The sequence below is a fragment of the Salmo trutta genome, chromosome 14, assembly GCF_901001165.1.
Source record: "Salmo trutta chromosome 14, fSalTru1.1, whole genome shotgun sequence".
Lineage (NCBI taxonomy): Eukaryota > Metazoa > Chordata > Actinopteri > Salmoniformes > Salmonidae > Salmo > Salmo trutta.
This window is the reverse complement of record NC_042970.1, coordinates 59,259,002-59,280,361: the sequence shown is the minus strand read 5'-3', so window position 1 is coordinate 59,280,361 and position 21,360 is coordinate 59,259,002. Positions and strand designations below refer to the sequence as shown.

Here is a 21,360-nt window from a genome sequence, read left to right as displayed (position 1 = left end):
GCCAACTGTCTCCCTGCTCATCGCCCCTGTGCCATCGACCTGCTGGCAGACTCTGCGCCTCCATACAGCCTCGTCTACCCCCTGTCAGTGGTTGAAACCAAGGCCATGGAAGAGTACATCCAGGAGGCTCTCCAACAGAGTTTTATCCGCCCATCCACTTCCCCTGCGTCGGCAGGCTTCTTCTTCGTGGCCAAGAAGGAGGGAGGTCTATGTCCGTGCATCGACTACAGAGGTCTCAATTCCATCACCACCAAGTACTGCTACCCTCTCCCGTTGGTGCTGGCTGCCATCGAACAGCTGTGCGAGGCCCGATTTTTTAGTAAACTGGACCTTCAGCACGATTTCTGGGCACTATGAGTACTGGATTAATAAATGCTCCATTGGTGTTCCAGGCATTCGTGAACGAGGTGTTTGGGCATCAGGTGGTCGTGTATATCGACAACATCCTGATCTACTCAGCCATCTTGGAGGATCACGTCGCCCACGTCTGGGTAGTCCTGGGACGCCTCCTGGAGAACCACCTGTACGTCAAAGCGGAGAAGTGCCAGTTCCATCAGGCCGCTGTCTCCTTCTTCGGATACCGGATCAGCCCACAGGGAGTAGTTATGGATGAAAGGAAGGTTGAGGCAGTCAGGTCATGGCCAGTCCCAACCACCATAAAGGGACTACAACGGTTTTTGGGGTTTCCCAACTTCTACAGTCACTTCATTAAGAACATCAGCTCCATCGCCTCTCCTCTCTCCTCAAGGGTGACCCCTGTAAGTTGGTGTGGAGTCCTGCAGCCGATGAGGCCTTCCGCCTACTGAAGGGGTGTTTCACCTCAGCCCTGTTGCTGAAACACCAGATCATACGCTGCCCTTGTGGTGGAGGTGGACGTCTCAGAAGTGGGCGTGGGGGCTGTCCTGTCACAACTCCAAGGTTACCCACAAAAATTGTATACATGTGCATACTACTAAAAAAACCTTCTCCTGCAGAGAGGAACTATGACATCGGCGACCGGGAGCTCCTGGCAGTGAAGTTGGCACTAGAGTAGAGACACTGGCTGGAGGGCGCCAAGGACCCATTTCTCATCCTCACCAACCATCGGAACCTGGAGTACATACGGACAGTGAGGCGGCTGAACCTGCGCCAAGCAAGGTTGGCCCTTTTCTTCACCAGTTTCAACTTCACCCTATCATACAGCCCAGGTTCAAAGAACACCAAAGCCGATGCCCTGTCCCATCTCCACAATTCGGGAGAGGTTCCTGTCCTGAGTGCACATATCATTCCGCCCTCCCGAATCGTTGTCCCCGTGCTTTGACATGTAGATGTGGACATCCGCCAGGCTCTGGAGAGGGAACTCGCGCATGCTACCTGCCCTCCGGAGCGCAGCTACGTTCCCACGGAGGTAAGGGATCGGCTGTTGATCGGTATCACCCGCACCATTCAATCCATCTCCGCTAAGTACTGGTGACCCACCTTGGTGCACAACGACGTCAACTCCTGCTCCATATTTGCCCAAACCAAATCTCCCCGGCACGCTCCAGCAGAGAAACTCCTTCCCCTTTCCGTGCCTCAGCAGCCTTTGTCTCATCTGTCCATTGATTTCATCACTGATCTCCCATCTTCTGATGGTTTCACTACTATTACGGTTGTTATGGACAGATTCTCTAAATCCTGTCATTTTATCCCTCTCTCTGGTCTCCCTACGGCTCTCCAGGTCACTGAGGCACTGTTCCAGCAGGTTTTCCGGCCGTGGTCCCCAATTCACGGGCCGGTTCCTTCCCTGGGCGGGGTATGCCCAGAATTCACTGCGTCACTTCTCCACCGGGCTGACCCCCTTCCAGTGTGTCCTGGGATATCAGCCAGCCCTGGCTCAGGTCCCGAAGCACCTGCGGTGGACAAGTGGTTCAGGCGCGCATAGGAGGTTTGGAACGATGCCCACATGAGACTCCAGCGTGCCGTCTGCCGTCAGAAGGAGCATGCGGAATGCCACCACAGTGAGGCTCCCATGTTCCATCCTGGTATTCGCGTCTGGCTCTCCACCAGGAACCTTCATGCAACAAAAGCAGACTTCATCTGAATTCCCCTGATTTGGTTACACCTTCTGTTTGCTTGGTACTATTATTCATTATGATTCAGGGGGCACACCCAGGGGTGGAAATGGGAGGGTGGGGGATTATCACTCTGTGATTTGTACAACGTTATTTCACTCCTGAATTCAATGTAAAATGCACATTGTTTGCATGTCAAAATTATTTCACAGTCACCCCCCTACATGTTTTACCATTTATTTGTGTTATCTAAAAATAACATTGGCCAAATTTTATGGGACAAGTTGCTCCAAAACACACTCTGCAGTCCGGACCCCTGATATTCCGTTTCCTGGCTCAACAAAAGCATTTTTCTGAATGGAACACAGACAGTGTTCCCTTGCAATCCCACTCCGGGGTGGTCTCTATATACAAAGCACTAAAAATAGGGGATTCATATACAGGGAGTTGGAGGTGTTAGATGTGTGGGAGAGAACACCAAGTCTGAACAGAAAGCTCTAAGGCTCAACGCACCGATCCCCTAGCCTGCTCCCAGATATGTTTGTGCTGTATTTATTGCTGAATCCTATGGTCATTGACAGCACAAACAGATCTGAGACCAGGCTACTCTTACCCTGCTGATGTAACTCATTTGTTGACGACAGTGATGGACAGAATGTGAGAATTATGTCATCCTGGAGGCTAGAAGTCTGTGTAAACAAGTTCCCCTTTCAACCACCCACACACACACACACACACACACACACACACACACACACACACACACACACACACACACACACACACACTTATACACACTTCCAGTTAACAAAGACCAGCTGACCCTGCTTTTGGCTGGTGGCAGCGGGATTGGGATGTGAATAGCCCTAATGATCAAAGCTGGCCTCCACTCAGCATGTACAGTATGAGGTGAAAAAGTGACGATACTGTCGCTCTACAACCTTTTTGTCATAGAAATTAATTAAGACCAGTGAAAAGTTGACATGCTGACAGAGGTGAACCAATCCTGAAATCAAACTTGAGTTTTATGTAGCAAAGTAGTGTAATTAACACACTGTGCCAGAAAGAGTGCAAAGAACATGACACCTTCAAATACAGTACTTCTTGCCAGAATTTGCCAAAACTACAATGTTGAAATACTACCGCACTACAGTCTATGCACATATATTCCCCCACCCACCCACCCTCGGCCTCCAAAACGAGCACATTTCATACAAAAAGCTTGGTTTACAAAGATCCCTGTGTTTTTGCAAGAATGCTGTGCCAGGCACCCCTATATATTCGGATTCCGTCAAGGTGTCAGGTTCAAAATGTTTCATCGCAAGGGGACTACTGAGGGAAGCCCCCCCCTTCAAATATGTCAACATCCAGGATGAGAAACTACTGTTTTGAGAAGGGCAACAGCTCTTCCTTTGTGTTCAATGGGCTCTGATAGGGATAAAAGAGGGATGAAATTATGAAAGAGAGTAAACAAGGGAACTAAGCTTCTGAAAGAAAATGCCTCAGACCAAATCAAATGCTAAAGACTAAAGCCCATAAGTACACACATGCAGTGATGTCGTGACTACTGTTTTGGTAGACCTATCTATCTGACCATGTCTGAGGTGGATGAGATGTGCGATGAAAGGATGCACCACCACCAAAGTCCTCTCTGGCTGTAGTCAGTGTCTGCTGGTTGTCTCCTCTTTGTAGTGCTTCAATAACCAGTTGCTATTGAACCTTACAGTCAATGTATTGAACAATAGAATAATCAGGCTCTGTTCCAATACTTTAGAAATATGTCCTTCCTTCCTCTGGGAGAAATGATAAATCACTAATCTAACCAGTTTGGATTGATGAAAGCAATAGGGTGGAAACCTTGCCTTCACATGATATTTTCAGTTACAAATCAGTGATTACAGTTCCTTAGGGTTTTCCTAGTCCACTTCTAACACAAAAGGGGCTCAAACCTCTCCAGGCATTTGAGCTGCGCAAGATGAAAATGAAAACAAAGTTGAAGAAGAGCTAACTTGTCAAAAATTAACATGCATCTAACATTGTCACAATTGAGTTAGGGATATTGTTACCTAAAGCAATCTTACTGGAAGCAGCCGCTCATTTTTAGGTGACTCTTTTGAAGTGACTCTATTTTTAGGCCACTAATTTTTAGGTGATTTTAAATAGACTCAAATCTGTGTTTGTTGCCACCTGTCACGTCCTGACCATTGAAAAGGGTCATTTTGCCATAGTAGAATGGTCAGGGCGTGGCAGGGGGGTTGTTTTGTGTGTTTTGGGGTTGGTTTGTCTCTAGGGGAATTTGTTCTAGTTTTCTGTTTCTATGTTTCATTTTCCATGTGTGGCCGAGTATGGTTTCCAATCAGAGGCAGTTGTCTTTCGTTGTCTCTGATTGGAAGCCATACTTAGGCAGCCTGTTTTCCTTTGGGTTTTGTGGGTGGTTGTTTTCTGTTTAGTATGTTAGGATACCTGACAGAACTGTTTGGCTGTCGTTTGGTTTTCTTTGTGAAGTGCTTTTTTCATTCAAAAAATAAAAGATGAGCACTCAACACGCTGCACCTTGGTCTGTTCACTACGACGCCTGTGACACTACCACAGATTATACGCTGAGATCAATTCAAAAGTGTTTATTTACTCTAACATTTCCCGGAAAAGGAATCCCTAGGCTGTGTTCAGTAGGCATGTAGTGGAAAGCAACTTTCGGAAACAGAGAAGAACTATCTGAACTTATCCAATAAGAAACAGTTGTTTTTGTTTTCCATTGCAAAACGTTTTGCTACTGTATGACCTAATGAACAAAGCTCTGCTTTGTTCAGCAGTGCAACATAATAATAGCACGGCCTCTGGACCCAATTCCTCTTGGCCCTAACCCTTCAATGTTCGCCGATCTGGAAGGTGCAAGCAATTTGATGAAGCTATACCACTACACTGCTTAAACCTTTCCAGATCTGTAAACATTGAAGAATTAAGGCTGGAGTTGAATCCAGGCCTGTGAACTTGTTTTCATGGTCAAGTGCCACGGTCTTATTAGCATTAGTTACCAGAATCGCAGGCAGCATATGGCAAATGTTTACCAGTTGTAAGAACAAGACACTGCAATAATCTTCCTCGGTTACAGTGTACGTTTTGATTGTGATGACAAACTGGAAAAGTATCAATGCAAATTACTAATGCCATTCTTTTAGGGGATGTAGCATCATTTTTATCTTGTACCTGACACTGTATAATACTGTACAGTACATATCATAATACCACTAATCTGTCTGCCTTTAGTTTGTGAATCACTCCAACTTAAGGACAGTCCCTCTGATGAAAGAAACATTATGATTAAATGAGAAAAAAATATGTTTCAGGAATGTGTTGTTGGCGACCATCTCCTTCCTTCCCTGAGCTCAGCTTGGCTGTAGCCCCATGCTGATTGAATGGTTTATGTAACAGCAATTGTTTCCCTCTACTGCCAGGATTTGGCATGTTGCAACTTGACTAAAATCTTGCGCAGTTTGCCAACAGGAGATTGGAGGACGCACCCACACGCACGTACACACGCACGTACACACACACACACACACAAATTATGACATTCTTTAATGACGGCTGCAAATCCATCATCCAAAGAAAGAGAGCAAAGGGGTAAATGGAAGTTAAGTGGTTCCCCACTTTACAGATCAAATACAATGCATCTTCATAACCTGCAGATAGCGCATAAACTGTTCAAACGGTTCAATTAATTGCATTTTCACTAGAACTGTTTTCATACAAAGTGCTCTAAACTTGAAAAGGGACTGCAATCATTTTGAATGAATTCCAATTGGAATGAATCCTGAATGTGACTGAATGACAATCTGAGATTACTATCTTTTTCCTCAATATCTGTTCATAAACTAGCATCGGTAGTATTCCAGAAGGAAATCTGTCTGCTGGTATTGCTCATTTAAACTAGGGCCCCTGCAATGCTGAGTTTGTACTGTAGCCTTAGTACTGAGTTTGTATAACTGCACTGCACTACAGTCCGCTTATAACTGTTTGGCAGATCCATTCCTATATCCTATCTGCATAGTCAGGGACTGATGGGATCTTTGTATGTAGGATTAAAATGATGCTGGACACTTCCATAACGAATCAGGGTACTTGTCCTATTAGAAACACTCATTTTCAACATTTTACTATAGTGTGCCCTAATCCTAATAAACACGCCCCAGTTAAGTTGCATGGGCTTACTCTTACCACGGCAGTAGTTGAGCTCGTCCACCACGAACCCTGCGGCACACTGCATGGTGCCCTGGCTTTGGAAAGGGCTCTGGATGACCCGTTGGACAGGCAAAGCAGGGGCGGGTGCCAGAGGAGGCTGTTCCTCCACCAGAGGGGCCACGGTGGGCTCGTCGTCACCATTACTAACGATGATCTGGGCATTCTGGGGCAGGCAGAAGTAGCCTCCGAAATGATTGATGCACCTCATGCCGCCCTTGCAGGCGTCGGGCACCGTGGTACACTCGTTGATGTCTGAAAAAGGGAGGACCGCGGTCAGAGACAGACCTGGGTTCATATAGTAAGCTACGGTTTGTTTTCTTTCAACTACTTAAGCTGTGCTTGATTGAGCTTGCCTGGCGCAATGAAACCAGTGGAATAGCCCCAAAAGTGCAAATCCCAACCCCCTTCACTCCAGGTTGGAAAAAAACAAATAGTATTTCAACACAGGTCTGGTCAGTGTAACACCACCAAGTCAGCATGGGTATACCAGGAAAACCACCACCTCCACCGTCAGTATGCTTGGTATACACATACTGTATCAGTGTCTGCTAGAACTGATCGTATCTCTTCCACAGTGCTATTCAATTCCTCTACTAATCAATCTATTCATTAAGCCAGAAACGTACAAGGACATTTGACAAAGTGTTAATAAGCACCTCTTACCTTTGCATTCTTGTCGTTCCATGTCAAATGTATAGCCATCTGTACACTGTGAACAGAAATAAGAGAGGATAAGTATCTGGTACTCAATTGATTGGTTTGTTGATTGATTGAGGGATTGATTGATTAATCGATTGATTAATTGATCTACAAAATACGTATCACATATCTCTGAAGCTTTACAGTCTACATCTCATTAATGATGTAGTCTTACCCTCCTTTGTTATGCCACTTTGAGCCTGTATATTAGGAAATCAGACAGACAGCAATTAAGGAGTCAGACTGGAGAACACCTGTGTCTCCTTAATTCACCCAAAACAATGTGCTTAGTCTGTTGCCATCCAGGGAGGAATGTCTGCTCGCCTCGCTCGCTCTCGTCTGAGTCATGGGACTTGCCACTGTGTGTGCACAGGCATGTGTTGTCTCCAGTCTCCATGAGTCCACTCATGTTATTACCTCCATAATTCATCAGCTCCAACAACAACAACTTCGACTACAGTCATTTGTCGAGAAGGAGACATCCTCCACTGGAGAGATGCCAATGCTATCCTATCCCATCAATGTCTATTCCAAACCCTCTGTTCATTTTCATGAACGTTCACTTGGTACATGAATCAGGGTTGGGGTCAACTCAAAATTAACATTTTACTTCATGAAATACAAATTGTCCAAATGTTTACAATGATGATTTTTCCATTTTTGAATTCAATTTCAATTCACTTCCTGAATTAAAACATTTAATTGACCCCATCCTTGACTTGAATTAAATCCCACTTTAAAAAGCTTATATTGTCCTTCAATATTGGCTTTTGCTTGTGCTGCCCCTTACAAAAATAAGTTTGTGGCAAATTTGCTGCAAATAAATGTTGCCAGAAGTGTTTGCCACTAGTGGTGAATCTGCAGCAAACCTTAGGCAACAACAATATGTAATGCCACTAGTGGCAAACAGTTTGCCAGAAGTAGTTCCAAGACCAGTAAGCATTGATGACCAGTCAGTGGGAGAAGAAAAATCTATTGGAAGTGATCTACCTACCGAAGTTGTACAGTGAGTGTCTAACTTATTAAACATTCTAATAAACTTAAAAATCGTGTTAGCTAATTGATGCCTGTTTAGCAGTGTCATGTTTTATGGGATAGAGTGAAACACATTTTGTTGCAACCTGTCAGCGCCACTGGCTGGCTCAGTGCTATCATATTTTTGCACAATTAATGCGATAGCTAGCTAGCTAACTAATGATTTACCTAAACACTTAACGTTATATGTTTAGGTAAAGACTTGCTGTCTTGTAATAACAAATGTCAATATCCTAGCGTCACTGTTCAGTACCATGTTAGCTAGCATAAAAGCTAAGTTAAAGTAGCAACATGAAATATGAGCTGACTTGACATCAGAGCAAACTTCACTTTTGCAGATGGATACCCTTCCCCTACCCGTCGTGTTGGAAGAGGCTGCATTGGGAAGAGAATGCATCAACACCCTGGAAAGATGTTTGTGGTGCATTCACTCATAACACTTTTTGTTTGTGATAAATGAGTGTAACGTAATCTTCTTCAAGCTTGATAAGGTAAGCAAATGCATACATGTATTATTCTCATAAATCTAGCATGCTATACATTTATTCTTTGCAAAAAATAGATATTTCATTGCTCTTTAAACTGCTAGCTCATCTTGATCGTGTGTTGTTCCTTCTCTCGTTCTTTCAAGAAGCAGACAGTTACCAAGCAAAAACACAGATTGATTAGTTTGAATCAAATGTGTTGCCGCTTGGCTGGAGAAATCTCTCTATGAACAGTTGACCACACATTTAAATTTAGATTTAATAGGCCTGAGTTCCAGGTTATGCTAGCTACATTGTTTTGTTAGTATAGCTGATAGCTGACCCCAGCTGTTACAAATAGCTGACTCCAGATGTTACAAAGTTTTGGCTTTCAAAGCCAAACCTGCCCATTAGCCACTGAATCTAAGATGCTGAAATAGAACATGTTTTCAATAATTGTTTTCAGTATCTTAATGTTGTTTTGTGTTTTCTGATTGTTTCAGTGCATGCAGTCATTAAGCTTTGGACGAAGGACTTCCACAGGGCCGCCATCTCCAAAGTTCACTCAAAAAGGCAATAGTTGTGAAGTGGGTTTTATTTTTTATTTTTTTTGCATATTATTTTTTTTTCACTTCCATTGGTTGAAAGCTAATTTCTCATCACTAATCACTTAGGATGTTTAACTTCTAAATGTTCATGAACTAAGGTTACAATCCCCATAACCCATAGAGTTCACATTTCTCTCATGTAAATATTGTAGCTACATAAAAAGATTAAACAATTTATTTGGGGAATATTCAGTCATTGCTCTTTTTTCATTAGCATGCGGATAATCATTTCAAGATTAGGATTTTTCAGGATAGATTTTTATCTGTTATTAAGACATTTAATACATGTAGTTTAGTATATTTAGTACATTAAGTATGTTTAGTTTAGCTTCTTGAAGCAAGTTCATTTAAAGTTATATGTGATTTGGTTTATGCAGATAAGGCATTTAATTAGTGTTGAGGAAGCTACTCTGAAAATATAGTTTACCAAGCTACCAATTACTTCACACTGGAATAAGTTAAACTACCCTTAAGAAAAATATTGTTTACTTAACTATATCTCAGAATTAGACGTTCATCCATGTTTCTCAAATGTCAAATTTCAAAGTTGTTGCAAATGTCAAATTTCAAAGTGTTTAAGGTTAAGTTTAGGCATTAACTCTGAATGTTTTTTTTTATTTTACCTTTACTTAACTAGGCAAGTCAGTTAAGAACAAATTCTTATTTTCAATGACAGCCTAGGAACAGTGGGTTAACTACCTTGTTCAGGGGCAGAACGACAGATTTGTACCTTGTCAGCTCGGGGATTCGATTTTGAAACCTTTCGGTCACTAGTCCAACGCACTAACCACTAGGCTACCTGCCGCCCCAAGGAAAGAGTTAAGGTTTGGGATAGGCGTCTAACAAAAATCTAAAAAAAACGTTGTAACGTTGGATTTGAACTTGCAACCTTTGGAATCAGAGGCAGATGCTTACGCCCATTTGCCATCCCTGTCCACAACACCCTGGCACAGCATTTCCCAAACTCGGTCCCCGGGAACCCAAAGGGTGCACGTTTTGTTTTTTGCCCTAACACTACATAGCTGATTAAAATGATCAAAGCTTGATCATTAGTTCATTATTTGAATCAACTGTGTAATGATAGGATAAAAACCAAAACATGCATCCCTTGGAGTCCCGAGGACCAAGTTTGGGAAACCCCGCCCTAGCAAAACTGAAACCTACTTGAAGGTAACAGCGCTCACTGTTGCCCCTAGTGCCCGGTTTCCATGTCATCACCCAACATCCTCAACCAGGTCACCTGGGACACTAGTCAGCCATCCATGTGAAGGACTTTGAATACTTGTATCACGGGTTACCTGGTTGATTTATTATCATCTCAATGTCTCATCTTTCAAAATACATAGAGTCCTCTTAATTTACAGCATTTCCCTCACTCAGACAACCAAAATGTAGCTAAAGCTGCCAAATAAGCGGAGGGATGAGGGCAACTTCTTGTCGCGCATGTTGGGGGTGAGCGGGGCAGCTGTTCATTCACCCGCACACGCTCGCAATTGCTAATAACCCATCCCCACCCGCCTGACTATAAGTGATAAAGTGAAAATCTGGAGGCCCACAACCGACCCTAACCCATAATATACAAAAAAAAAAAATTGTAGGCTACAGTCAGAGACGGCAGAAAGATTTTTGACAGGGGTCCATGCTTTCTTTTTCTCCTGATTTAGATATGTTTCTGCTTATAATTTCCGACATTTTCGTAGGCAATTTTTTTATCAATTTGTCTATAGATGCATGCAGCTTCTCTTCTGTCATTATATGTGACTAAATAAACCCTTGCTCGCCAGAAGAATGTCATAAACCGATAGAATGAATGCTTCAATCTAGTTGACATTGGTAAAGTTCTCTGTCATCTCCGCTTCTTTCATGGAGCAAAGACGTTAAGGGACCGGTGAGAAAATGCTATAAAAGAAATACTAAAATGTAAAGACCGGTTGTAAGGAAAGGAAATAGAAAGCTGTGAAAACGACCCCAACATGTTTCTGCTAAGATTTCAGTTCGGCTTGGATGCATATTTTATGTGGTTGAAATACTATCAGCTTTTATGATGCTGATTAAGATAGCACCTCTACAGATGGTATCTAACTGCGGATTCACATTCTCTCAAGATGCTGAAAGAAATAAATCATATTTCTCCACTCCTGTTCCTGAGTCAAAATTTTGCCTACATTTAGTGTATCATTTTAATGGAAGAAATGCTTAATTCTGCAGGAATTCATATTAAGGTTATAGACCTACAGTCAGATTTCAGTTTCAATGTAATCCATCTGAACAGTAGACTACAGTAGGCCATTGTTTTCTCTTTATTCAACCCGCCACCCACCCACCCTTCATCCACACAATATTTCATGACCCTAAACCTGCCTGCCCCGCAATATAACTGTGGGGTCTGCGGGTTAAGAGTCAGCCCACGCATCATTAGCGAGTGGCGCTCAAGTTCAGAACGGCTGTCAGTCAAACCCATAGAGAGCTGTGAAGCGGAGACCCTGAGATCTGACGTCATGTATAGCATGTTACTGTACAGCCACTGTGTTCTAATTTACACTCTTATCAGTGTCCAAATCTGCCACTTTCAACCTGCGTACAGGTGCGAGTGTAAAAGGCTACCTAAAGTTACTTTGAAAAAGTAGTTCACTACATTCAAACTACCTCGTGAAAAATGATCATCATGTAAATCTGAAATGTCATAGACTACAAATTGCATAGACTACAAATTTAGTCAATTAACCCTAGGATGCATATGCCGGGTCAAAATGACCCGGCCTAATGTTTTTTTTTTTCCTGTATTGACCCCCCTCCCCCAAAATGTAATTACCTAATATTCCAGGAATTCCTTAAATAATGTGTCTTTAATGTTCTAACATCCTAGTTTTGTTTTTTAATTTCTTATTTTTTAAGTAAAATAGCTTTTGCTTCACTACCCCAAGTTTTCATATGTGGGTCAAATATGACCCTTATGTATTTCTTATGGAATCCACTGCATTGCACTTTGTTTTTGCTACAACAATAAAATCAAAGTAATTAATAAAATATTTATTATATATCTTGTTTATAATGTTCATTAATCACCGTTTTCATTTATTCTTTTTAACTCATTGAGTAAAAGGAGTTTCATAAGGAGGCTCATAAGAATGCTGCCAAATATACAACCAAAATGGTTTTACAAATGCTGGATGAGGAAGCCATTGCTGACTCAGAATCTGAGGTATCCAATTCAGATGGCACAGACTATGTGCCTGTGGCTAAAGCTGGAGTTGTGGATGCACCTGGTAGTCCAGCGTTCCTAGATGATTCTACAGTTGGGGAGTACTCCTCCTCTGAGGAGAGTGAAAACCAGTCAAATAGACTGAGTAAAAAGGGGTCTTACTGGAGTGAACACTGCATCACAGCGGATGAGCAGCTTTCCTCCAGACGTGACGCTTGGCATTCCATCCAAAGAGTTCAATCTTGGTTTCATCAGACCAGAGACTATTGTTTCTCATGGTCTGAGAGTCCTTTAGGTGGCTTTTGGCTAACTCCAAGCGGGCTGTCATGTGCCTTTTACTGAGGAGTGGCTTCCGTCTGGCCACTCTACCATAAAGGCTTGATTGTTGGTGTGCTGCAGAGATGGTTGTCCTTCTGGAAGGTTCTCCCATCTCCACAGATGAACTGAGGCAACAGAAAGCTGTGGGGTGATGAAAGAGAGCCACCACCACTCAGAGCAGCCAGGGCCAGAAGAGGAACAGGTGCCAGCTCTTCCCAAGCGCAAAGGATAGGAAAGTCAGCTGCTGGTGTTCTCAGTGCAACACACCCGTCTGCAAAGAGCACAGTCACATGCTTGTTGTTTGTAAGACAGCATAAGTAAGCATCAAACACACGGAGACATTGTTCCTTTTAGTGTTCATGTTTTCTAAATTCACAATTGTTAGTGTTGTCATTTATATTGATGATGAACTTCGGATTTTCAAATAAATGTTTAGAAATATTATAAAACATGCTTAAGGTGGTTTTATTTTGTTCTTCACACTAAAAGGTTGAATGTGAAACTTTGATTGTAAGATTGATTGTAAGAAAAATATTCTAATATTTTCAATAGCTGTTATGAATTTTCATAATTTGTTATCATTGAAATGTGTATCAAACTGTTGAAGAGCGACTAAAAACATTTCAAACAATAAAATAATTATAGAAAGGTCCAAATCATCACTCAAAATAATTTATTTTAGAAATATTTTAGACCCATATAAATAAAACACAGATATTACATTATCGGATCATTTTGACCTGGCATATGCATTCTTGGGGCGCCATGTTTACTATGCATCATAGTTTTTGTGTTTAACCCTATGTTTCAATTGAGAATGAGGCAGGTTTGATGCCAAAAAAGAAAGTAAATGATTGCCTACTTCACCCATAATTTATAAAATATTTTCAAAAAAAGTATTGTGCAGTTCCAGTAGTTAGCTGCACTACTACCTGGGGAAAAAAAGTAATTAATGAACTACTTAGAGCACTACCTAGATTTGAATTTAGCTCAACTACCACCAAGCTACTGGAAAATGTAGTTAAATTACTAGTTGAACTATACTGAACAAAAATATAAACACAACATGTAAAGTGTTGGTCCCATATTTCATGAGCTGAAATAAAAGATCCCAGAAATGTTCCATGCACAGAAAAATGTATTTCTCTCAAATTGTGAGCATTTCTCCTTCGCAACACCTGACAGGTGTGGCATATCAAGAAGCTGATTAAGCATGATCATTACACAGGTGCACCTTGTGCGGGGGACAAAAAAGGCCACTAAAATGTGCAGTTTTGACACAGAACACAATGCCACAGATGTCTCAAGTTTTGAAGGAGTGTGCAATTGGCATGCTGACTGCAGGAATGTCCACCAGAGCTGTTGCCAAAAAACGTAATGTTAATTTCTCTACCATAAGCCGTTTTAGAGAATTTGTCAGTACATCCAATCGGCCTCACAATCGCAGACCACGTGTGACCACGCTAGCCCAGGACTTCCACATCCGGCTTCTTCACCTGCGGGATCGTCTAAGACCAGCTACCCAGACAGCTGATGGAAGTGTCGGTTTGTACAACCAAAGAATTTCTGCAGGGTCTGGACCTGACTGCAGTTCGGCGTTGTAACCAACTTCAGTGGGCAAATGCTCAACCCTCGTTGGCCACTGGCATGCTGGAGAAGTGTGCTCTTCACAGAAGAATCACGGTTTCAAGTGTACCAGGCAGATGGCAGACAGCGTATATGGCGTCATATGAGCGAGCGGTTTGCTGAACAGAATTCCCCATGGTGGCAGTGGGGTTAAGGTATGGGCAGGAATAAGCTACGGATAACAAACACAGTTGCATTTTATCGATGGCAATTTGAATGCACAGAGATACTGTGACGAGATCCTTTGGCCCATTGTCGTGCCATTCATCCGCTGCCATCACCTCATGTTTCAGCATGATATTGCACGGCTCCATGTCGCAAGGATCTGTACACAATTCTTGGAAGATGAAAATGTCCCAGTTCTTCCATGGCCTGCACACTCACCAGACATGTCACCCATTGAACATGTTTGAGATGTTCTCAAATCAAATCAAATCAAATGTATTGGTCACATACACATATTTAGCAGATGTTATTGTGGGTGTAGTGAAATGCTTGTGTTCCTAGCTCCAACAGTGCAGTAGTATCTAATAATTCACAACAAATACACAGATCTAAAAGTAAAAGAATGGAATTAAGAAATATATAAATATTAGAATGATCAATGTGGGAGTTGCACTGGATCGATGTGTATGACCGTGAGTTCCAGTTCCTGCAAATATCCAGCAACTTCGCACAGCCATTGAAGTGGAGTGGGACAACATTCTACAGGCCACAATCAACCTGATCAACTCTATGCGAAGGAGATTTGTCGCGCTGCCTGAGGCAAATGGTGGTCACACCGAATACTGACTGTTTTTTTGATCCACGCCCCTACCTTTTTTGTAAGGTGTCTGTGACCCAACATAATCATATCTGTAGTCCCAGTCATGTGAAATCCATAGTTTAGGGCCTAATTAATTTATTTAAAATTACAGATTTTCTTATATGAACTGTAACTCAGTAAAATCGTTGAAATTGTTGCACGTTGCGTTCATATTTTTCGTCAGTGTACATGTAGTTCACTACTCCCCAACACTGCATTAAATGTCGTTAATACACAAAGTAACCAAAAATCTGAACTAATTAGTATATTCATATTTTGCAGGAAACAATAATGTTCGCTACAAGCTTTCCAGAATTGTTTGCCAGAAGTTCACAAGTTTGACGGCACAGCTTGCCACAAAAGTAATTTGCATGTGAAAATATGAGCTTGGTGCAAATTTGGGGAAAATTTACCAAAGAGTTGCCACAACTGTTTGACAGAAGCCATTTTTTTCCGGTAAGGGGCTTCGTCTTTTAGTGCCAGTTTCCCAGACTAAGCCTATAGTCTCCAATGGAGAATCGCCATTGAATGTGTATTTTAGTCTGATACTGGAACTAGGCTCCGGGAAACCCACCCTTTTTTTGGCAGCAGGCACTGCAGTGTTTGTATGTGGAGGTTGTGAGAGGGGTACTTGCCGTGTATGAGATGGGTTCCTCAGCCTCCTGCGAGACGGCCACGTTGACAACAACACTCAAGCACAAGTAAATCCGTAGCATTTTGACGTCCCTGCGACATTGAGAAAAAGATTGAGTGAGAAAATTTGTTTTTTGAGTAAGTGTCCTTGTGAGCATGTTCAGTGTCAAAATGTTCCAAAAATGTTTGCATACATTGGCAAAATGGTTGCAGAATACATCTAATTTGGTTCAGTTTTCTTTATGTTTCCCAAATGGTAGTCCACAACCTTCCTGTGACATTCCCATGGCCAGTACTCACTCCAGTTTTCTAACACATGCTGAGGAAGGCACTAAATTGAGATCTGTGTCAGCATGGACATCATTCTCACAAACCAAATTCATAGCTCTGTCCGTTTTATACATTATCATGAAATTATATAAAATATGATTATATGCTCATTATAACATGATATGCTGCATTCATTATAATTGGCATTACTATTTGAAAATTGGCATTATGACCTGTATAGCAAAAAAACGTACTTAATGAAGAATTCAGCACATTCTATTATTTCCTTTATTAGCTTTTCTACTCAACTATTTTCCTAAGCTGGTTAGAGCAATATCCTCTCTGCACAATGTTCCTTCATTGCAAACAGGAAATGCTTGGAAAATCATGTTCAAATTCCAGGGCATGACCCGTGGCAAACTTACAGTAATACCACAATACCTAATGCTCAAGGAGCTGATGCTGGCATATGGATATTGTGTATCCAGTGTCTGAAAAAGTAGGTATCTATTAAGATTGTCCCAAATAGTGGGTCAGCTGGGATGCAGACACTAGTAAATCATACAACTATGACTCTGCCATTCTCCTCCATAATTACAACAGTGAACTTGACTACAGGATAATTGGCTACCTGTGTGTGTGTGTGTGTGTGTGTGTGTGTGTGTGTGTGTGTGTGTGTGTGTGTGTGTGTGTGTGTGTGTGTGTGTGTGTGTGTGTGTGTGTGTGTGTGTGTGTGTGTGTGTGTGTGTGTGGAGTGAAAACTAATTGTTTAGCGTCTTTATTGCACCATCAGTTGGTGTATGTCGTTAAGAAAAATAATTCCATCAGGAGAGGAATTGTTAGGCAAGTACAAACATCTCCTTTGGGAGCAGAGCCTTGTCTCACAGACTAGACATAACATAGTAAAAGTAAATCCGGGACACTCAATTTGGTATGATATGGGAAAGGGGGATAGCTAGTCAGTTGTACAACTGAATGAATGCCTTCTGCATTTAATCCAACCCCTCTGAATCAGAGAGGTGCAGGGGGCTGCCAAAATCAACATCCACGTCTTCGGCACCCAGGGAACAGTGGGTGCTCAGGGGTAGAACTATATATTTTTACCTTGTCAGCTAGGGGAGTCAATCCAGCAACCATTCGGTTTCTGGCCCAACGCTCTAACCACTAGGCTACCTGCTATGTTCTGTTTGGTATGGTTACATAAGACAGAAGGTTACTTAAGGGAAAATCGGAAGGCGGGAGGGTGGTTGGTTTGGTGTATAACAATGCGAACATCTAGCAACCCAAAAGGTTGTATGTTTGAATCTCATCATAGACAACTTTTGCATTTTTGCTAATTACTTACTACTTTTTAATCTAACTGGCAACTACTTAGCATGTTAGCTAATCATTCCCCTAACCCTGGACATCCACAAATTAATACATACCATATGAAATGTAAGAGTATCTCGAATTTACGTACAGAATGATACAAAAGGCTCTGAGACCAGGTTGCAGCATTCACTTTTTTATTGGCAAAGGTTCAAATCCCCCTCCAGCTATCTTCTGAATCACCCTATCAGTTTCATGTGTTTTCTCTGAAAGTTCATCCCCATTCCGCGTTTAGCTCTTGTTCATAATGTAATTACTTTAATGTCTTAAAAATCATTATATCTTATTGGTGTCGTATTTAGCGTTATCAACATAACATATTGTAACACTAATCGCCCCACGTAATAAAGTTTGAGTTACAAGATAAACCACAGTTGCTATCTAGTATCTAGCCTATCTGCCCATGGACCACAGATGAAAACTACCAAACTGTCTAAATCTGGCATATTTAGGGAAATGTTAATTAATGTGCATTGTCCCTGTCAAATAAATAAATAAATTGGCCTTGAATAGAAACCTGTCAATACCGACATTGTACGAATGTCTGATGCAGCGATTATAAACAAAACCAATTTCCGATTATAATATACATATATATAAAAAATAATCTGTTGGATTTATAATAAATTATTTAACGTCTCTTGAACAATGCGCTTTCAAGTCAACAGATCAAAAGTAGGTTAGTATTCTAAAAGCATGCAATCTATTTTGGAGTTGTGCAAAATGTAATGTTAGGCTATGCAAGGTACGGTTTCATTTGCATTCGATAGGGTTGCAATTTACCTGTAAAATTACTTTTTAGTTGGGTGTGTATCAATACTCAATTGATTATTTTCCTCCGGAGGGTCCCGTCAGAAGTGATGTTGAATCTGAAGAAGCAACTTCTCCCCCGAAATCAGTAAATGTATGTACAAATTACCAGGGTATCACAGGGTAACAAAATGATAGGGAGGTGGTGCTATCTTTACAGGTTACACACTACATCCGCGTCAAAGCTTTTTGTCTCTTTAACATTGCATAGTAATTTCTACTGTATCTAATCAAAAGCATTGCGCCCCCTCTACCGGAGAAAATATTGAGAAAATATTGAGGCAGGTATATGTAATAGGACAACTTGGCACTGCCAGTGAGTCCCAGAATGTTTTTGTTACAATGTCATTGTTAATGCAAGCGCAGTTTGGAGGGTTCAGAGAATGTAGCGTCAACTATATGAAGTCTAAGACCAGACAGAGGCAGCATACAGGAGCTCTATAAATGGTAACTTTATTCTTGACATGCCACTTGACATGCCACCATCTCAATTAGTTCAGGTGACAGACAGGATTTTATAGACACAGGTCAATGATCAGTGGTGGAAAAAGTACCCAATTGTCATACTTGAGTAAAATAATAGAAAATGACTCAAGTAAAAGTGAAAGTCACCCAGTAAATGATTACTTGAGTAAAAGTAAAAAAATATTTGGTTTTAAATATACTTAGGTATCAAGAGTAAAAGTAAGAATAATTTCAAATTCCTTATATTAAGCAAACCAGATTACACAATTGTATTTTTTATTTACAGATAGCCAGGGGCACACTCTAACAGTCAGACATAATTTACAAATTATGCATTTGTGTTTAGTAAGTCCGCCAGATCAGAGGCAGTAGGAATGACCAGGGAGGTTCTGTTGATAAGTGTGTGAATTGGACAATTTTCTGTCCTGCTAAGCATTGAAAATGTAACGAGTACTTTTGGGTGTCATGGAAAATGTAAGGAGTAAAAAGTACATTATTTTCTTTCGGAATGTAGTGAAGTAAAAGTAGTCACAAATATAAATAGTAAAGTACAGAAATCCCCAAAATGACTCAAGTAGTACTTCAAAGAATTTTTACTTAAGTGATTTACACAACTGTCAATGATGAACATCCAATTTTCATCCTTACATTGACAACATAGTGAAAATCTCAATTGCATACTGTCACGTTCTGACCATAGAAAGCTTTTATTTTCTATGGTAGAGTAGGTCAGGGTGTGACAGGTTTTTTTTCTAGTTTATTTATTTCTATGTAGGTTCTAGTTTCTTTTTTCTATGTTGGGGTTTTGTCTAGTTTCTGTATTTCTATGTGGGGTTTTAGTTGCTGTATTTCTATTTTTTTGGGGGGGGGGGATCTCCAATTAGAGGCAGCTGGTCATCGTTGTCTCTAATTGGGGATTATATTTAAGTTGTTGGTTTTCCACTAGGTTTTGTGGGAGATTATTTTGAGTAAGTGTATGTTGCACCTCTTTGTGCAAGGAGGAGCAGGAGGAGCACTGCCAGAGCCCTGCAAAATGACCTCCAGCAGGCCACAAATGTGCATGTGTCTGCTCAAACGGTCAGAAACAGACTCCATGAGGGTGGTATGAGGGCCCGACGTCCACAGGTGGGGGTTGTGCTTACAGCCCAGCACCGTGCAGGACGTTTGGCATTTGCCAGAGAACACCAAGATTGGAAAATTTGCCACTGGCGCCCTGTGCTCTTCACAGATGATAGCAGGTTCACACTGAGCACGTGACAGACGTGACAGAGTCTGGAGACGCCGTGGAGAACGTTCTGCTGCCTGCAACATCCTCCAGCATGACCGGTTTGGCGGTGGGTCAGTCATGGTGTGGGGTGGCATTTCTTTGGGGGGCCGCACAGCCCTCCATGTGCTCACCAGAGGTAGCCTGACTGCCATTAGGTACCAAGATGAGATCCTCAGAACCCTTGTGAGACCATATGCTGGTGCGGTTGGCCCTGGGTTCCTCCTAATGCAAGACAATGCTAGACCTCATGTGGCTGGAGTGTGTCAACAGTTCCTGCAAGAGGAAGGCATTGATGCTATGGACTGGCCCGCCCGTTCCCCAGACCTGAATCCAATTGAGCACATCTGGGACATCATGTCTCGCTCCATCCACCAACGCCACGTTGCACCACAGACTGTCCAGGAGTTGGCGGATGTTTTAGTCCAGGTCTGGGAGGAGATCCCTCAGGAGACCATCCGCCACCTCATCAGGAGCATGCCCAGGCGTTGTAGGGAGGTCATACAGGCACGTGGAGGCCACACACACTACTGAGCCTCATTTTGACTTGTTTTAAGGACATTACATCAAAGTTGGATCAGCCTGTAGTGTGGTTTTCCACTTTAATTTTGAGTGTGACTCCAAATCCAGACCTCCATGGGTTGATAAATTGGATTTCCATTGATTATTTTTGTGTGATTTTGTTGTCAGCACATTCAACTATGTAAAGAAAACAGTATTTAATAAGATTATTTCTTTCATTCAGATCTAGGATGTGTTGTTTAAGTGTTCCCTTTATTTTTTTGAGCAGTATATTTGATCAATTATATTTACTTTTGACACTTAAGTATATTTAAAACCAAATACTTTTAGACTTTTACTCAAGTAGTATTTTACTGGGTGACTTTCACTTTAACTTGAGTCATTTTCTATTAAGGTATCTTTACTTTTACTCAAGTATGACATTTGGGTACTTTTTCCACCACTGGGAATCATTGATATACAGCAATATTCAAACCCAAATTTAAGTCAGGACTGATACCGGACCACTCAGGAACAGTCTTGGAAAGCCATTCTGGTGTGTCTTTTGCATAAAATGTTTTCGTAATTGCCCATTGAAAAACAAATATCTATCCCAGTAGCAACAGTCATCAAAATTGTTAAAAGGTTTTCAAAATAATTCTAATAAATGCAACAGTGGGACAATGGATGAAACCAATCAAAACTTTTAGCATTTTTAAAATCCATCAGATATTGACATAAAATGTTTTCTTGCATGGACAAATAATGTCAGGGATGTTGGTGGGAATTCAGGTAATTTATTGTAAAATTTTACAAATGTTTTCGTAGAATGCACTGATATATACATTTTCTAATGGTATCAGGTACCTTTTTTATATTTTGTGTTAAAATAAAAGCAATTATATGTGCCGGCTTTGCATAAATACACTGGGAGTATTTGCATATATGAATATATTAACATAAAGGGGTTGAACTGGGCTGCAACCACCAAAAACTTGCCCCATTAATTACTGT

The 21,360-nt window shown here is 41.5% G+C and overlaps 1 protein-coding gene and 1 long non-coding RNA gene across 2 annotated transcripts in view; one reads left to right on the top strand and one right to left on the bottom strand.

Moving 5' to 3' along the window:
- The window catches only part of LOC115208478 (EGF-containing fibulin-like extracellular matrix protein 1), a 32,981-nt gene extending 14,669 nt beyond the window's left edge, over positions 1-18,312 (bottom strand). The window contains exons 1-4 of the mRNA XM_029776561.1: positions 18,090-18,312; positions 15,668-15,758; positions 6,939-6,984; positions 6,252-6,527 (exon numbers count right to left, since the gene is read on the bottom strand). Coding sequence (XP_029632421.1) covers positions 6,252-6,527; positions 6,939-6,984; positions 15,668-15,748 — 403 coding nt within the window. The 5' untranslated portion in view covers positions 15,749-15,758; positions 18,090-18,312. The remainder of the gene's footprint in view (positions 1-6,251; positions 6,528-6,938; positions 6,985-15,667; positions 15,759-18,089) is intronic.
- Positions 7,670-9,612, top strand: LOC115208479 (uncharacterized). Its single transcript, XR_003881182.1, has 3 exons — positions 7,670-7,980; positions 8,348-8,500; positions 8,977-9,612. It is a non-coding gene; the product is annotated as an uncharacterized LOC115208479 (long non-coding RNA).
- Positions 18,313-21,360: the final 3,048 nt, after the last annotated feature.